Source organism: Schistocerca serialis, chromosome 4 (genome assembly GCF_023864345.2).
Source record: "Schistocerca serialis cubense isolate TAMUIC-IGC-003099 chromosome 4, iqSchSeri2.2, whole genome shotgun sequence".
NCBI classification, from domain to species: Eukaryota; Metazoa; Arthropoda; class Insecta; order Orthoptera; family Acrididae; genus Schistocerca; species Schistocerca serialis.
In genome coordinates, this window is record NC_064641.1 from 897,080,195 (window position 1) to 897,100,578 (window position 20,384).

Below are 20,384 nucleotides of genomic sequence, written 5' to 3' on the forward strand. Positions count from 1 at the left end.
AAAAACAAAGATGATGTAACTTACCAAGCGAAAGCGTTGGCATGTTGATAGACACACAAACAAATATAAACACACACACAAAATTCAAGCTTTCGCAACCAACGGTTGCTTCGTCAGGAAAGAGGGAAGGAGAGGGAAAGACGAAAGGATGTGGGTTTTAAGGGAGAGGGTAAGGAGTCATTCCAATCCCGGGAGTGGAAAGACTTACCTTAGGGGGAAAAAAGGACAGGTATACACTCGCACACACACATATCCATCTGCACATGTACAGACACAAGCAGACATTTGTAAAGGCAAAGAGTTTGGGCAGAGATGTCAGTCGAGGTGGAAGTACAGAGGCAAAGATATTGTTGAATGACAGGTGAGGTATGAACGGCAGCAACTTGAAATTAGCGGAGGTAGAGGCCTGGTGGGTAACACGAAGAGAGGAGATACTGAAGGGCAAGTTCCCATCTCCGTAGTCAGCAGTAAACAAAACACACACACACACACACACCACACACACACACACACACACACACACACACACACACACACACACACACACAGAGAGAGAGAGAGAGAGAGAGAGAGAGAGAGAGAGAGAGAGAGAGAGACTGCAGACGTTGCACTTGCATGAGTGTGTGTGTGCTTGTGTGTATGTGTGTCTACTGCTGACAAACGCCTTAATGGCCGAAAGCCATGATTGTGTGAATCTTTTTATTGTGTCTGTCGTGACTCAGCAACTCCGCTATATGGTGAGTAGCAGCTTTCCTTCTGTCAATTATTTCTCATCTTGCTATACCTCGTTCTCCATTCTCAGCTATGCCAGCTTAATAAATAAGACTATGGCTGTGAAATAATAATATTCAAGTGCCTAAACAATCTACATCACTGTCTGTGAAACAAGGTTACATTGTATCAGTTTTCATTCATGTCAGTGTGCAGTTTGTATCAGAGAAGAAGCTGATAATGGGGAGGACAATGCTATTTCTTTTTTTACTAATGTCACCATCAGCACTGGGTTATGTGGCAGAACTATATTTGTGACTAAGACTGTTCTTGCTGCTCATCATCTCTGAATTAACATAAGATTCACTACAGCTTAATACTATAGTCACATATGCTGGTAAGTATAAACTGTATATTTATTGTAGATCACTTGTGAATAATTTTATTTACCAACAGACAAAATACATGTTGTAGCCATATGGAAAAAAAACAGTTTAAGGCTCAAGTAACAAACATCATAAAATCAGAATTGATATAATAAATTATATAAACTCAGTTCTTACAACATTGTTATTACTGACAATTAAAAAAAATCAGTTTTCATTCTTTCTGTTTTAAATGTTACATTGTACTGTTAGTGTTCTGATTGTACTCCTAAACATATAAATTACATACATTCTAATATAAATATACAACCAAAGGAAATTTACTTGTGTTGCATGTATATATGCAGGAGTAGTAGTCATTAACTGCGACTGTTTCAGTGTCTTGCTCTCTTTTGAAGAGATCACATTTGATGATAAAGTTGCTCATGCTGGAACTGAAACAGAATTTGATTTTATGTACATTTCTGTATTTTTAACTTGTGGATAAATAAAACTTTAAAAGTGAAAACACTACAGCAAATGAAAGTAACAGTATCAGTAACAAATATGATAAGAGACTCTTATTAGAAGATAAAACCTGTGATAAACCAACAGACATATGAAATGGATGTTAATTATTGCAGTAATGTTTGAAACCATGAATTCCTTGTCATATACTAAGTACAAATTTTGAAAGTGGAAACAAAAAAATATGAGACACTAAGGAAATTATGCACTCTTACTGAACCAACAGACATATAAAATGACTATTAAGTATCACAGTAATGTTTGACACTTAATTTTTTGTGAACTGCAAAGTACAATAGATTAGGAAGTAAGGAAATAAAACATTGTTAATGATGAGTGCTGACAGGAGACGTTTCTCAATGATTCTGATCAATTAGCCTGCAAGCTAACTTGTCAGCTAATTTAACACTTTCAAATAGAGCACAGAGTAAACATAATGGGGACAGATATGTTTCTGCTGTACACTCATAGAATGTTGTAATAAATCATAGTTTGTCTTACACTGAGTAGTGTGTTTGCAGATCCTCAAGCTGATAATTTGATAAATTAATTCATTTTTGCAATTAGTTGAGCAGATTAATTCTTAGTGAGACATTTCATGTACAGGGTAAGTCAAAAAGTACTGTACAACTTTCGAATTAAACAGAAATTTATTGAGATACCTTACAGAATTGGTAGATGAGTAATTTTGTAACAAACAACCTAAAGCTCCACTTAAAAGGGTCAAGTGTCGTATTGGTTGAATGCGGCTACCATTTGGGATGTGGCAAGCATCCCACTGGTAATCAATTTCTTCCCATTCTCACTGCAGCAAATAGGACATAACTTGTGCAGCGGCATTGTAGATTTGATTTTTCAGGTTGAACCTTAAAGAGCAAACCTAACAGGTTTACTGGCTATGTGAATTTTGAATTTAATTTGAAAGCTTAACATACACATTTTGTCTTCCATCTATCATCCAGTGACAAGTACTGTTGCTTTGAGAAGTGTGTGCATACATCCACGTAACAATATTTTATCATTCATTATGGGTAGTACAGAGCTCCATATCTGTATAGCACACAGATGTTAGCATGTGTATGTGTACAAGCTAAAGTTCTTAGCTTGTTTTGTAGTGAATAATTCATGTCTCACTCATTATGAGTAGTACGGAGCTCTTTATAGCACATGGGTATTAGCGGGTGTAGTGAGTAACTCATGTCTCAGTAAAAAGGGTGAAATTTTACCTACCACTCCTAGAAAGCTTTTTGTTGCCCTCCCAATCTCTGCAATATTCTTTTCAGACCCTATGCTCCTTCTGCACCCATCTCCCTACCCTATGGCTCCTACCCCTGAGACCATCCCCGCTTCAAGACTTGCCCCCCGGTGCACCCTCCTACCATGACCTATACCAGCCCTGTACCTGGCAAAACATATACTGTCAAAGGGAGAGCCACCTGTGATGTGACACATTATATACCAACTGTTATGTGAACACTGCTTAACATCGGCATGACTACCACCAAATTATCAATTACAATGAATGGGTTAGACAGAGGGCGTATACTGGAAACATGCAATATCCTGTTGTAGTGCATGCTCTAAAACACGAGAATTGTGAGCTCAGTGCCTGTTTCATCACATATGTCATCTGGATTCTTATCCCAGAAAGCAGTTGCTCAGAACTCCACAGGTGGTAACTAGTACGACAACATGTCCTGGCCCTAATTTACATTCATTTCTTCTGTCTCAGCATTTATTCATGGTAACTATCTTTTCCTCACTCCATTTCAGTGTTCCCCATCTTTCATTGTCTTACTCGTCTATTTTTCATGCCCTCCTCCCATCTCTGTTAGATACAGTGCACTTAGCTTTTCACTCTTATTAACTCCTGCACTGTGTTTAAGCGCAGTGATCCCTGTGTTGCATATTACCCTGTCTTCCACCTTCAAGCTCTCAGGTTTTCAAATCTCATCTGATGCAGTCCCCAACAATCAGCCTTACCCTCCCATCCCGTTTGGTAAATCTCCCCTGACTCTCGGTTCCGGGTAAGTTTGCCGAAATCTACCCCTATTCCTAGACCTCTCCAGTCCTTTTTCTTCATCCTTCTTCCTTCCTCTTCTACCCTTCTGTCTGAAGAAGAAGCCGGAGGCTCCAAAAACTTGTCTAACTTTCTTTTATGAGTGTGTTCTGCCACCACTTGGTGTGTAGATTTTTTATCTAGTGTATATTTTTTGGAATATATTTTGCAACACCATGTTTTACAACATTTTAACTAATATTATGTCAACAAAAATTCTAGGACTGAACTAAAAACAATATCAGTAAAAGTAACTACTTGCCTGCAGCTGATAGATGGATCACACATAGATACACATAACATCTCAGGAAATTGCACTGGTTTATGGTCGGGCTGTCAATTGATACCAAAAACAGGCAATAACATTCAAAGAGAATTGTTGAGACCATTTATGTCTCTTGGTATCCATGACTTTGCTTTGAAAGATATGCATTTTGTTACTGATCAAGGTGCCAACATAACTGCTACACTGCATGATTATTCATGACTAAATTGTTCCTGCCATATGATAAATACAGTGGGACAAAATGCTTTTAATGCAGAGTATATATGGATCAGTTGTCCACAAGTTTGTGGTCTCCTGACTGCAGTGGAAAAACTCATTACTTATGCAAAGAAAAGTGTTCTTCTTAATGCTCTCAATACATCACTGGAACAATCTGACTACTTGCTGGAATATGCAGCCAACAGTGATAGAATTGGTAGAAAGCTTTATATTCTACTTTGTGTGAAAAGCTCTCTGAGAAGATAGAAATGCTCGAATTGAAGAAATTGACACCACGCTGCTGAAAGAATTAATTTCTCTTCTCACACTATGTATGTTATTCTGTTACTGTAATTCTTATAAGTTATCATTTATTTTATAGCTTTTAAAATGTGAAGGTTTTTGTAGCCCTTCAAAGAAGCTTCCAAGAAATTAGAACTGGAGAAGTCACCTACACGGCACCTTCTGTTTCCATGGAAGGTGACACTATTACAGCATTTGAGTCAGCACCTCTGAAATAGGTCTTTACATAAATGCCCCCAGTTACATTTGAGGAAACGTTAATTGTCCAGAGGTTCCCTGAGGTAGCAATTTTCTCTGGCCACCATTTCATCATTTAAAAATGATAGCTGATGATAGTAGGCATGAAGTCATAGCAAAGGTAAGATGTAGAATCCACTTATTGCTATGTTAATAGCTCCACAGTGGCCAGCTCAAAAGGGAATTATGCCTCTCAGTCGAAACTGAGGTTTGTCAAAGAATCAAGTATAAGCCTCATAGGTCCGGAGTTGACATTCATTTGCTTAAAGAATAGCTGGATATATGAGAACATTTTACCAGCTCGGCTCATCAAATATGTGAAAAACCTTGACAGATCCCTGAAACTGAATGAAATGGTTCAAATACCATCAACAACAATACATTTGGTTTTACTTTCAATCAACTTTCATATTCAGAATAGAGCTCATATTGATGTGGATTTGAAAAGTGATGTACTAAAGAGCTTTTGTACTTTTCCAATCGGAAAAAAAAGGGGGGCCGGGGGGGGGGGGGGGGGGTGGCCCGGGGAGGGGGGGGGTCGCATATATGACAATCAGATAAAGAATTTAACATAGACATGTGGGGCCCCAAATGTTGGGAAATACCAAAAAGTTGATAACAAATGTTGAACATGTGATGTCAGTAAATAATGTACCAGGGCCAATGAGCTATATGGGCTCTGCAACGAATTTGTGATGTCACACTAGTCTGCTTGTCTGTCGCACTCTGTGAATGCTCAGCTCCATGCAGGACCCACAGGAAACCAATATTTAATTGTAAAGGTACCCACTAAAGGTCTTAATTTTGCTGTTTCAGTATCAAGAACTTGCAAGCTTTTAAACATGCAGTCAAGTATTGTGGTTGCTGGCACTTTTAAGACTGGCAGTATCACATTCTGTGATTTATGCACTATGGCCTACCTTTCTCATGGGCCTCGATGTCATACCTCGTCACATGTGCAGCGGTTGTGCTTGTTGATCCTACCCTCACCATAGGGGGCAGTGCTGCACATTGCTCCAAATTAAGTATTCTCATCAGTGTGGCTCCAGGCCTACGTGCACAACTAAGGCCCCTGAGGCTCTGGGTTCGAATCTTTGCATGTGGCAGGAAGTACTTATTTATTTGGTTAGACAGTTATTTGTTTATTTTAAAGTAATATTTATTATTTCATTTACCATCTCTTGGCCCCCACTGGTTTATTGCAAAGTACTGTACGACAAAAAATTAGCATATTGCATGACGAGTGAGTGAGTACAAGCTTATGAATTGTTCTGAAACAACACCTTCGTATGAAGGCTTACAAGTTGCAATCACTGCAGCAGTTGCATCTGGGGGACCACAAAAGAAGGTATGAAGTTTGAATTTCAGTTCTCCAGGATATGGCACAGGGCACAGTTTATGAATGGCTCATCTTTTCAGATGAATTGACATTTCATGTATCACATAAAGTAAACCTCCATAGCGTAAGAATTTGGGTGTCACAACATTACGGCATCATCATTGAACATAAATGAGACTTGCTGAAACTAAATGTGTTCTGTACCATTTTTGTTCACAAAGTTTATGGACCTTTCTTTTTCACAGGGAAACTGTGATAGGAATGTCATACATGGACATGCTGCAAAGCTGATTGCTTTCTTGACTTCTTGAAGATTGCAATGATATTGTTTATATGCATGATGGCACCCTGCCTCATTTTCACCTTGAGGTGTGGAGTTATTTTAACAATACCATCACACAACATTGGATTGGAAGAGGTGAACAACAAGACCATGTTCATTGCTTTTGGTCTCCCAGGTCATCAGGCCTCACACCTTCTAATTTTTTTCTGTGGGGACATGCAAAAGACAGAGTCTTTGTCCCACTTATGGCAGCTACTCTTCAAGAGCTGAGAAATCAAATTGTTGAAACTGTCAGTTCAATAAACCGGTACCTTTTGAGTCATCTGTGGAATGAAATGGACTACTGCTTCAATGTTTCTCAAGCAATGCATGGTGCTCATGGTATAGTGTCTGTGTGAATATAAAACTTCGAACCTTCCTCTATTCAGTGACACATGCAAAGTGTTTCTGCAGTGTGTCCACCTTGTGTTCCTCACACCACGATGTAGTTCACCCACTGTGGTGGGCTACAGCAGGTTGAGACATCCAAGCTGCCAAGGGATAAATGGGGGCTGTGTTTAATGCGATGGAACGGCTGGAGAACTCCGCTGGCTCAGATTGCGGTGCGCCAGGTCTTTCTGCACTACTCTGATATGGCGCAAACCAAGAAAAAATGTCCAGTAAATATGGACTCTAAATGCATGCCTTAAGAGCAATGAGCACTTGTTCACCTTTACTACTGTGAAACACATCTCTTCTACTGAAAAGGTGATGATAGCTCTTAACAGAAGCATTTCGGAGACAATGTTTACTAGACAATTTTTTGTTTTGTTTTGGTCCATAGCACCTCCTCCCAAAATATGGAAAACAAAGAACTTGCAAACAGAAGAAATTTGCTTCACAGTATCAAAGATAAAGGTATACATATTAGAGCACATGTTTACTGAACTTTATTACTTCAAATGATCATTTCTGTCTTACTGTTGAATTTGACCATTCCTCCTGGGACACTGTGCATAAAACGTCCTATTTGTTGTGATTGGCTCTTGTTTTCTGGTAATTATCTTAGCCACAGCTGCCTAACATTCACTGATACAAGTTTCAATGAGCAAATATTCATTATTTGTTAACATTAGATCTAATATATTTTTGCCAAGAGTGGGCTTCCGATATACCCATTCCAAGTGGTTTTCAGAGGAGTCTATTGCATTTCCTCACTTGTTACAGGTGTATCTATGCACAAACATGTATCAACTACAGGAAAGTGGTTGCTATTCTCTAATAGTTCTTTGCAGATACCTTAATTAATAATTATAATGTTGTTTATACAGGTAAGTTGAAGCAGAGGACAGCTGTCATACTACCTCACTGACTCACCAGGATCTACATACAAATCACATTCACAGTAATTGTGTACCTAAGAGTTACAATCCTTAGCACACTGGAAGAGATGCAACATTCATAAAAGTATAGATTCTGTGATCTACTCTGATGCTCCGTATTATGCCAAGGCGATATATCTGGCTAAAGGAGATGCAAGAAATTCAGCTCAGCTTCTTGTTTTAAAATAGCAGGGGGATGAGATATGAGGGGTTTTTGAGATGGTAAGTAACTGAGTGATTGATAAGAGCGCCTGTAGGGTGATACTAAGATACAGAATGTCCTTCCAGTCATTCAATTAGAAAGCTAAGATACAGAATGTCCTTCTAGTTATTCAATTAGAAAGTGGTCACCCATATGTTATTGAGAATGGCACAATGTGTTCTAACATACAATGGCCTCATTCAGTATTAGATTTCACCAACGTTTGATGATTGTGAAGATATGTTGCAGTACGTGACTTTTTAACAGATTCAGTTTCGTTATTCACTTGGAGAAAATGCCTGTGTTCAACTGGGTTTTGGTCACTGTCTTTGATTGTAATTGTGGAACTGAAGACAGATTTTAAGACTTAATATCTTCATAAGTTTGTTGCCTTGACATGGAGGGAGGGCGGGTGGGGCAGAGAATGGGGGCTCAGTGTTACTGTTCAACATAAACTTTCTGTTTGTTTCATGTAGATGTGTAAGATGAGGGATAAAAAAAGTAATTTAAATAAAATGTTACTTGCTTTTCATTTTAACCACACTCCTTGCAGTTACAGATGACCAACATGCATGATTCAAGCACTTATCATCATTACTATCTTTGTTAACACTGCTCTCAGTGGCATCTGTAATTCCAATTTCTCCAAACTGGAACAAAAGGTTCTTGAACCCTGCAGTAGTTTGTGTTTGACAGCGAAGGTGCTTATTTATACCATTCCCACAACAATTTCATTTTGGTTGACTGCTGAATGACTGAATAATGAGAGTAAACCAAAGCTTTCATCAATCAGTTTTTTAACAGGCTTCCATGGCTTAGCAATTATCATCTTCAATAACATAAAAACAGCACACTTAATTAAGATTAACAGTTCACAACATTACAAAAAAGGACATTTAAAATATTTCCTTCATGCAGCTTCATGCATTCACAGATTTTACAAGATGCATAAATAAGGATGCACTGTGTTGTTAGTGTTAAAACGTGTAGTATCACAAATATGGCTCTGCGAACTATGGGACTTAACATCTGAAGTCATCAGTCCCCTAGAACTTAGAACTACTTAAACCTGACTAATCTAAGGACATCACACGCATGCATGCTAAAGGCAGGATTCGAACCTCTGTCCATAGTAGTCGTGCGGTTCTGGACTGAAGTGCCTAGAACCGCTTGGCCACTGCGGCCAGCAAAACATGTAGTACCAGATGTACCACTTTGGCTACAGTAAAGTGATAATAAAAAATTCGGGGAAATTGACATCATGTTGCACAAAGCTTGGTAAAGGTAAGTGCACTACAAGAAAATAGGTGGTAACTTATAGTCAGCCTAGAAAAGTATCATTAAGATATTAAAGAAGACTATATATGTTGTTTACATTGTTGTATGTTCATTAGTGTCCATGAAGAATTGTGTATGTGTTGCAGTTGAGGAAAAGCAACTTTCTCATGAGAACACTGTCAGTTTACATTATAGTACAGAGCTATATCGTAGATAAAGCATGAGGGATGTGCTGCTGGCTATATTTACTAGTGGTGGAAATTACCACCAATTAGATTTACACCAGAAAGAGAGACAAAAACTGCTTTTGGTAAGCAAAGTCCCCACTTATAACATATGTTGCTGGACACAGAAGTTATGGTGGCATGGAGGAACCACCTGGTGAGCTGTAAATTGAGGTAGATTGACTATTAAGCAAGTTAAGTTTCAGACCAGCTGTGACTTCCACAGTTTTAGCCTTGCTTACTCACTATGGCACCTTGTGTTGTGGGGCAACATACTCAGTTTGCACTTTGGGGAGTACTCTTGGTGTACACAATTCATGAATTATTCATCTATACCTCCCAACTCACAACTTCCTAAATAGATCTCAATTGTGAAATGCTTTTATGTTGATGTCAATGCACTTAAAGCAATATGAAAATAGGGAACTCATTTTTGAAGTGGACAATAGCTGGTCATACAGACTGAGGCTTGCGCTGGACTTCAGTGTAGATAGTTTAATTTATTGGTGAATTGATAGATTATGTTTCATATAGTCTTTATTTATAACCCAATGACAGAAACCTGAGGAAATGATAGCCCACATGTTTAATTTATTTTTAGACTATGTTTCTTTATTTTAAAGACAGTGTTATGTTTATGGATAAAAAGTGCTAATTACTGAATGTAGCCAGACTTGCTAGTTACTGAAGTAAATCAGTCTTTCTAAAACTATTCCTCAGCTGTGCCTGTTTCCATTGCTACTAAAGTATTTACAGATGATTGTTTCATTTGAATGTAAGCTTTCCCAGATGGTGGAGAGATGCAATATGCCTACAACACCAATTCCAATTAAAAATATGGTGGAATGTTTAAGATACTGGACTCAATTATGGGGATTGGGGTTCAAATAATCATCAGTATTTAGATTTCCCTCTATTGCCTGTAGTAAATAACAGGACAATACTTTGTGATTGGCCATGGTCTTCTCCAGCCTTGTCCAGTCAGAACTTGTGCCCCCAGTTATGATGCCTTATTATAGAGGAATAAATTGAACAAAGAATAAGATGTCCAGCATGCTGAAGGCCAACAGTTCGATAGACACATAAAACAATGAGAGAGAATGAGTTACTACAGACTTCAGAATTCAATGCACTGTTGCTCCATTGTGGTTGTTGTTGTGGTCTTCAGTCCTGAGACTGGTTTGATGCAGCTCTCCACGCTACTCTATCCTGCGCAAGCTTCTTCATCTCCCAGTACCTACTGCAACCTACATCCTTCTGAATCTGCTTAGTGTATTCATCTCTTGGTCTCTCTATATGATTTTTACCCTCTACCCTGCCCTCCAATAGTAAATTTGCGATCCCTTGATGCCTCAGAACATGTCCTAGCAACCGATCACTTCTTATAGTCAAGTTGTGCCACAAACTCCTCTTCTCCCCAATCCTATTCAGTACCTCCTCATTCGTTACGTGATCTACCCATCTAATCTTCAGCATTCTTCTGTAGCACCAAATTTCAAAAGCTTCTATTCTCTTCTTGTCCAAACTATTTATCATCCATGTTTCACTTCCATACATGGCTACATTCCATACATATACTTTCAGAAACGACTTCCTGACACTTAAATCTATACTCGATGTTAACAAATTTCTCTTCTTCAGAAGCAGTTTCCTTGCCATTGCCAGTCTACATTTATATCCTCTCTACTTCGACCATCATCAGTTATTTTGCTCCCCAAATAGCAAAACTCCTTTACTGCTTTAAGTGTCTCATTTTCTAATCTAATTCCCTCAGCATCACCCGACTTAATTTGACTACATTCCATTACTCTCGTTTTGCTTTTGTTGATGTTCATCTTATATCCTCCTTTCAAGACACTGTCCATTCTGTTCAACTGCTCTTCCAAATCCTTTGCTGTCTCTGACAGAATTATGTCATTGGTGAACCTCAGAGTTTTTATTTCTTCTCCATGGATTTTAAGACCTACTCCGAACTTTTCTTTTGTTTCCTTTACTGCTTGCTCAATATACAGATTGAATAACATCGGGGAGAGGCTACAACCCTGTCTCACTCCCTTCCCAACCACTGCTTCCCTTTCATGCCTCTCGACTCTTATAGCTGCCATCTGGTTTCTGTACAAATTGTAAATAGCCTTTCGCTCCCTGTATTTTAACCCTGCCAACTTCAGAATTTGAAAGAGAGTATTCCAGTCAACCTTGTCAAAAGCTTTCTCTAAGTCTACAAATGCTAGAAATGTAGGTTTGCCTTTTCTTAATCTAGTTTCTAAAATAAGTCGTAGGGTCAGTACTGCCTCACGTGTCCCCATATTTCTACGGAATCCAAACTGATCTTCCACAAGGTCAGCTTCTACCAGTTTTTCCATTCGTCTGTAAAGAATTCGCGTTAGTATTTTGCAGCCGTGACTTATTAAACTGATTGTTCGGTAATTTTCATATCTGTCAATGCCTGCTTTCTTTGCAATTAGAATTATTATATTCTTCTTGAAGTCTGAGGGTATTTCGCCTGTCTCATACATTTTGTTCACCAGATGGTAGAGTTTTGTCAGGACTGGCTCTCCCAAGGCCGTCAGTAGTTCTAATGGAATGTTGTCTACTCCTGGGGCCTTGTTTCGACTCAGGTTTTCAGTGCTCTGTCAAACTCTTCACACAGTATCATATTTCCCATGTCGTCTTCATCTACATCCTCTTCCATTTCCATAATATTGTCCTCAAGTACATCGCCCTTGTATAGACCCTCTATATACTCTTTCCACCTTTCTGCTTTCCCTTCTTTGCTTAGAACTGGGTTTCCATCTGAGCTCTTGATATTCATACAAGTGGTTCTCTTTTCTCCAAAGGTCTCTTTAATTTTCCTGTTGGCAGTATCTATCTTACCTCTAGTGAGATATGCCTCTATATCCTTACATTTGTCCTCTAGCCATTTTGCACTTCCTGTCGATCTCATTTTTGAGACTTTTGTATTCCTTTTTGCCTGCTTCATTTACTGCATTTTTATATTTTCTCCTTTCGTCAATTAAATTCAGTATTTCTTCTGTCACCCAAGGATTTCTATTAGCCCTCGTCTTTTTACCTACTTGATCCTCTGCTGCCTTCACTACTTCATCCCTCAAAGCTACCCATTCTTCTTCTACTGTATTTCTTTCCCCCATTCTTGTCAGTTGTTCCCTTATGTTCTCCCTGAAACTCTGTACAACCTCTGGTTTATTCAGTTTATCCAGGTCCCATCTCCTTAAATTCCCATCTTTCTGCAGTTTCTTCAGTTTTAATCTACAGTTCATAACCAATTTTACCATTGTGGTAGAGACAGAGAATTACCACTTATCCTTCCTTGACATTCTCATTATGAAGAAATATACAATGTTAAACATTATGATTACCATTTACAAGTGTCAGTATTTTTATTTATTTTGATTGCAGCTTTGATCATTTGTCATTTTCAAACTGGTGTAACTACCAATTTTGTGTGTACACTACTTCGTAATTTTTGTGTGAATTTTGTGATTTATTCGGCCACTAGAGGCCATCAGGCCTGCTAATATGACAGCAGCTGTGTGCACAGCCTGCCGGCTGCACCCCTATGGGAACTAATGTCTATTCAGACATGTTGCTTTGCTGCCCACTTGTGTGTTGCTGATTGTATTTTACTTTGTCTTCCATGTGTATGTACTGTTTGAGCAGTAAATTAACAGTGTTCTTGGGGTGGAATGGATACCATATATAGGTTACATATAAAGATTTTGGAAAGGACAATGTGTTCTATGGAGTTACAGTATACATCCAGTTGCATGAAAATGATGACTAATAAAAACTGAAATTACAACAAATATTATTCTGACTTAAAAATGTGATAGTTATAATGTTGAACAATAACATGAAGCCTGTGGTCTTGTCCATCATCAAATCACTATGTCTACCCACACAGAAATGAGGAACCAAAAACACTTGTAGCAATACCTGCACAAGCATTTAAGTCACCATATTAGCCCAGCTTACATGAGCTGGAAAAAGCATGGAAGCAAGATGCAGCATACCAGCTGTATTCTCTAAGTGAGTCATTACTAAGATGCTAGAGCACTAATGACAGATAGGGTAGATGAAGAGTTCTGATGTGGACAAACAAACTTCAACTATGATTCATCCATTCAGGTAACAAGTGAATTCTCACAGAAGTTGAAATTTACTTTGCTTATTTACTCAAGGGGATTGCAGAAGTATGTGGCCATAATACCAGCTTCAACAGTAATTATGGAATAAGCTGCAGCAACACCACTGGCCTATTTGTGGGCAGAATGCAGATGAACACTGAATACATTTTAGCAATAGTTACTACTTGCATCACTGAAAAGTATATTGTGCAGACTCCAGCCCAAATCACTGGTTAGGTTGTTTTAATATGTTTGAGAGTGGCTGGCTCATCCTTTTATATTCAGTGATCAAACCAGCTATGATTATCTGAGGAAGTTTTAAAATTTTGACAGTTTGTCCATGTAGACAGTCAAACAATGGAAACTTCAGGTAGGAATACCAACACTGTAGGAAAAAGACAGATTTCCACTTACCATAAAGAGGGCACATTAAGTTACAGACAGACACAATTAAAAGACACTTACACAAAGCATTTGGCCACAGCCTTCATCAGCAAAAGAGAGACATACACCATTCATACACACACAAGCAAGCACACCTCGCACATGACCGCCAACTCCGGCAGCTTGGACCAGAATGATTCCACCCTGAGCTGCCAGAGTTGGCAGGCATGTGTATATGAGGTGTGCTTGCTTGTGTGTATGAATGGTGTGTGCTCCTCATTTGTTGACGAATGCTGTGGCCAAATGCTTTGTGTAAGCATCTTTAAATTGTGCCTGTCGGCAACTTGATGTGTCTTGTTTATGGTAAGTGGAATGTGTCTTTTCCTACATAATACACACACACACACACACACACACACACACACACACTGACAGAAAAAATGCAACACCAAAAAATAATTAATGTAGAGTAGTGCCTTTTCAGGAATACATTGGTCTAGGTAATGTGTTTAAGTGATTAACATTTATAAGATCACAGGTTAATGTAAATGTGAGATAAGTCATTATTTTAAATGCTGGTATATTAATAACCAGTGTAACTGCCAGAATGTTGAATGCATGTATGCAGAGGTGCATGCATTGTGTTGTACAGGTGCTGGATGCCAGTTTGTGAGATGAAGTTCCATGACTATTGCACTTGGTCAGTTAAAACAGGGAAGGGTTATGCTGGTTGTGGATGACACTGGAATTGTTGTCGGATGATGTCTCATACATGCTCATTTGGAGACGGACCTTGTGGTCGAGCAGGCAAAAGCAACATAATGACACTGTAGAGCATGTTGGGTTACAACAGCAGTATGTGGGTGAGTATTATACAGTTGGAAAACACCCCCTGGTATACTGCTCACGAATGGTGGCACCGTCAGGTCAACCTACCAGACTGACATACAAATTTGCAGTTGAGGTGTGTGGGATAGCCAAGAGAGTGCTCCTGCTGTCGTACAAAATCACACCCCATTCAGGTTTAGGTTCAGTGGATCTAGTACACAAAAACCAAGATTTCATCAGAAAACATAATAGACCACCTCCTCGGTCTCCAGTGAACTCTCACTTGACAACGTTGAAGTCGCAAATGGTGGTCGTGTGGGGTCAGTGGAATGCAAGCTACAGGGAGTTTTGTTGGCAGCTGTCCTTGAAGTAACTGATTTGTAACAATTTGTTGCGTGACAGTGGTAATAATAATGGCATGCGAGGAGGGCCTCCCGTCGGGTAGACCGCTCGCCTGGTACAAGTCTCTAGATTTGACGCCACTTTGGCGATTTGCGCGTTGATGGGGATGAAGTGATGATATTTGGACAACACAACACCCAGTTCCTGAGCGGAGAAAATCTCCGACCCAGCCGGGAATCGAACCCGGGCCCTTAGAATTGACAGTCCGTCGTGCTGACCACTCAGCTACCGGGGGCGGACCGTGACAGTGGTGCCAACTGCAGCTGCAGTACAGTATGCCAGAGCCATGTGCCAGACACAGTGGTCTTCCATCTCCGCAGAACTGTGTTTCTGAAGCACAGTCTTCTTGCGACTGTACATTCCTGTGACCACCACTGTCAGCTATTATGTACAGTGGCTACGTTACTGACAGGTTTTTCTGCAGCACTGCAGAAGGAATGTCCGGCTTCTCGCAGTCCTATTACATGACCTTGTTCATACACAGTGAGATGCAGATATTGGGGTGTTTGTCATCTTGAAGGCATTCTTGACTAACATCAACTCACCATCTCCAATCTCAAAGGTAAGTAATGCTCATGACCACTACAGTGTGTATTTAAACCAAACTTGATTTTCATCCTAATAGTGGTGCTACTAGCTCCACTCTTATGCATCTGGTGCAAAATTTGAGTAGATATCATCTTTCAGACGTAGAAGCACACCTACAATTATTGAATTATATGAAATAAAATTGTCATAACTTCTGAATGGTTCAAATTGCACCATTGGCCATGGGGCATGGTGGGAATTATATGCACTGTAGGTTTGGTTTAGCAGCAAAGCCCACTTTCATTTGGATGGGTTTATCGATAAGCAAAATTGGTGCATCTGTGGGACTGAGAATCTGCATTTCATGATTGAGAAGTCTCTTCACCCTCAACAGGTGTGCGGTGTGAAATGTCCAGTCCTGGAATAATCGGTGCAATATTCCTTGGTGACATGGTGACTACCCAGTGGTAGGTGAAGGTTCTGGAAGATGATTTCATACCTGTTATCCAAAGTGACCCTGATTTTGACAAGATGTGTTATTGCAAGATGGAGCTCGTCCCCATCGAAGCATGAGAGTGTTTAATGCCCTGGAAGAGCACTTTGGGGACGATATTCTGGCTCTGGAGTACACAGAGGCCACTGGCATGAGTTGCCATATTCTCCGCATCTGAAATCGTGAGACTCCTTTTTGTGGGTTATATTAAAGACAAGTTGTAAAGCAATAGTGCCAAAACCATTGCTAGCTGAAACCAGCCATTCAGGAGGTTATCGACAGCATTGATGTTCCAACATTTCAGCGGGTCATGCAGAATTTAGCTATTCATCTGCACCACATCATCACCAATGATGGCAGACATACTGAACATGCCATAACCTAAATCCAAACATCTGTAATGATGTTTAGATGTTGAATAAAGTGTGAGCACGCTGTAGTTTGTAAGTAATTTACATTTTTTTTCATATAGTTCAATAATTGTCACCCTGTATTTTCATTTATGTCACTCAATTCCTTCTTGGTTTTGTGATTTTTTTCCATGTATGTTTGTAATTTTCATGTTTTATGAGGGATCAGCTAGCCACATCTACCAGGAAATAACATTCAGTACTTTTTTCCCAGCTAACTGTCTTTTTATAATGGCACTTTATGTGATGACTGTTTATGTAAGTGTGAGGAAAGGACAGGAATCTGCATGCTTCTATGCATGATTTTTTACTATCTATTTTCATATATTGATAAGCAAATACTGTATGTGCTGTCATTGTTGGACTGTCTTTTAAGTCTCTAGCATGTGTTCATGGGTCATTTTCCCAGGCATTATGACGCAAGTTTTTAATGTTGTGATGTCTCTATATGGAACTGCATCATCTGTGGTTGACGATTGAGTGGGAAGTTATGCTACAGTTATCAATGTATTGAGGGGTTCGGAGAGTATGTTTTGAATTTGTTCAGTGAAAATAGTGGTTCACTCTGTGATTGTAAATTGTACTAACCACTGCAAAGAATGGAAATAGATGGGAGTTAAGTTTCTTACAATTCCTAAGAACAATGAAGTGGAACAAATGGCTTACAAATGTGCTGATTCATTTCAGTTACTAGTGCTTATTTGGGCACAATATTTGTTGCTTCAGATTTTGAAAAAAGGATTTCAGAAATCAGGGTGCACCTGCCCCAGGAAATCCAGGACAAACCCCAGAGCTTTTTAGAATATGGGAATCTTCATTGTTTTAGTTTTCAGTTAAATTATTATAATGTTGACTGGTAAGAACTGATACTCTAACAAAGAATATTACTATTTCCCACTATTACAGAATAATACTGCAGCAATAAAACAAACAAGAGAAAAAAATAAATAAAACTTAAAGCTGCAAAGGAAATGTGTCAGTTACAACAACAAAACACATTGTCAACAGCAAAATGTGTCAAAGGCTTTAGTACAAAGAGTATGTAATACTCCGTAACAATAAACTGCTTCCATTGAGCATGATCTCACAAGTACTTACATTAGGCTCATTTGAGCAGTTGCCAGTGGGTTCATGCGCATGTGCAGTTGAGCTGCATATGAGCTGTACCTTCTCCAGCTTCTGTCTACTTGAAGCGTGGTAGTTAGATGCAATGGCAGTAGCAACAAGTAGCCAGATGCTACCCGCAAAAATTTTTCTGGTGCGCCCAAGCTACCAGATTTCTACTTGTGCAGAGCAGTCTGGGTTGTAGAGGGAAGGCAATAGTCTCTACGTGACCCATGTTTACGTTTAGTGATTTTGATGTTTTCTTTTTGTTTACAGCTCTCACACCAAATGAAAACAAATGTATTTGTGTGGCCAGGAGCTATCATATGAATTAAAACACATTCAGATAATTACAGGCAGCTAATATATGTTATGAGTTTCAGTTTTGTGATCTTATTTTATTTCCACATTTTAGGCAGTCAAGCATTAATCACTTTGCAGAACAATGAAGTCATTTTTGTCAGTTTGCTAAAGAAATTTGGCTTTTATTAATCTCTTCTGCTGAGGCAGTCAATTTATTTGAAACAAAGTGTTTCATTCCACACTATTGGCTAGTTTCAATTGTTTTCTGAATTTCATGTGCACATTTTCATCATCTGGCACATGTGGCATTATGCCATAATAAAGAACCAAATATAAGTTAATACAGTACTGGTACCCCAAGAAAGTTTACTCTGCGAAAGTCACACTGAAAAGCTTAGTATTAGGTTGTGGCCTACTTCATTATGAATCTGGACATATGAGTGTCCAGTTTAAACCAAATTATGCATTGTAGTATGGTTTTCGAAATTCCGTCTCTCTCAGAGTATCCTCTGTTACCCTGTTCCCTTTATGACATATGTAAGATATCTTAATGCTTCATACGTATGAATATACAGGCTTCCCATGTCAACCTAGATGCACACGTGCAGAATGTTTGTTTTCTGTCACTCTAGCAATTGCTGAAACAAACCTATTGCTAACAGGTTGTGGGAAAATATTGCTAACAGCTGTTTTGAAAAGCATTGCTTTCTAAGTAAATTTCTTCTTATGCAAGATGAATTACATTATGAATTATACAAAACCTTTATCATTCAAGGGATTGATAAGTTTTACAGTTCTGAGAGAAAGTATACTGCCATTTAACATGGTTTTTCTGTGTATTTTTAACCAAGAAATATGGGATTTTTTGTTGTCTGTGTATACACCCTGAGAAAAAACTGTTGAATCTCCTTCTGAAACACAAGCTGAAGCCTGATGATGTTCCAGCTCTATGTTCCTCATCCTCCAGAATTGATTTTGAGGACTTATTATGAGCCTGTGGTGTCTCTGGCACAGAGTGCCTTATCTTCATCTCTGATCTCTTTGAACTGCTTTGTTCTATGTCTCACTTGGCACACAACCTGTGTACTGCCATGTTTTGTTCTTCTTGCTTCATGTCTAATAAATGAATTTACGATATTTAAAGTGTGTTGTTACTGATCAGCATCACGTGATAACCACAAGTGCAATAATCATAGAAAAATTTGGGCACAAAAATGAAATTACCTTAAAGAGATAGAAGAGGTTTATTTGTAAATATATTATCAACTAATGACGAAACTACTAGCAGAGAAAACGTTAAGTATAAAAATAAGCAATGCTGTAAATGCAACCATGTGCAATTGTGGCAAAAATTAGAAATTCTGGAAATATGAATAAAACAACTTAGGCAGAAGTATACAGATTTAGAGAATCTACTCACCCAATTTAACACTGAATTTCTTAAAATAAAACATTTTAAAAAATGTTTGAGGGTTCATTTTATGACTGTCAACAACAAGTGGTGAGGATAGTTTAATAAACTATCAGCTGGAGGCTGTGGCTTTAAAACTGTTATTTGTCTGAATAAAGGTAAATTTGTTTACATAACTAATAAATAAGTTTAAGTAATAATACAGTATAACATGAATCATCTTACTTGTGTTTACAGTTATGTATGACTTAAATATATGTGTGAGGTGTGCCCATAAGCTTCTATGCGGTAAGGTGAAGTGAGAGGGTCTGTGGCAACATCGCCATTCAAGTACATCTACATGTGATATCTATTATGTATTCTGGTAAATGTGAAGTGAATAGTAGATCATTTGATAATCTTGAAAATCTGAACAGCTTAATCTTTCCTTTATATGTATGCTTATTTATTTTATAATTTTTTTTATTTTTCACTGAATTTATTATGTGTTCTGCAGTTCATTGAATGTGTTTTTCATTAAAGCTTCAGTTATTAAATTTCACTTTCATCCCATTACTAACCAATAGTAGTTGCTGTATCTTTCCTTTTCTCATCTTGCGATGTTATTTCCTACCTAAAGTTTTATTTACCAGAATCCTTTAGAATATTGTCTTTTTCGTTGCTGAAATTTGCTAAGTTAATCTGTCCCTGTCTGTCATTCTTATTTTTCATGTTATGACAAGAAACTGTATCTGATACCATCTTAAAAAGGGGAATTCAGAATTTAAGTCACATGGAAATCTGGTGATCTTCATGAGTGCAATACTTGGATGGATAGTGGCCTTGGTACATAAATTACACTAAAGTTATTAACTGAGAGGTTTATATAAGTTAATCTAAGAGGTATGGTGTTATAGAATTGCAAACTCATGATAGGAATAACTGTACAGCAGAGTTCTTTTCTCCAGAATAAAGATCAATCATATTAGACAACAGCCCGCGACTCCCATCTAATTGAAAAGT

At 38.5% G+C, this 20,384-nt stretch overlaps 1 protein-coding gene across 4 annotated transcripts in view; it reads right to left on the reverse strand.

The window, feature by feature from the left end:
• Positions 1 to 1,126: 1,126 nt before the first annotated feature.
• The window catches only part of LOC126473570 (troponin I 3-like), a 131,355-nt gene continuing 112,097 nt past the window's right edge, over positions 1,127 to 20,384 (reverse strand). For all 4 annotated transcript variants that reach the window (XM_050100709.1, XM_050100708.1, XM_050100707.1 and 1 more), the window contains one exon: positions 1,127 to 1,531. In XM_050100709.1, coding sequence (XP_049956666.1) covers positions 1,521 to 1,531 — 11 coding nt within the window. In that variant the 3' untranslated portion in view covers positions 1,127 to 1,520. The remainder of the gene's footprint in view (positions 1,532 to 20,384) is intronic.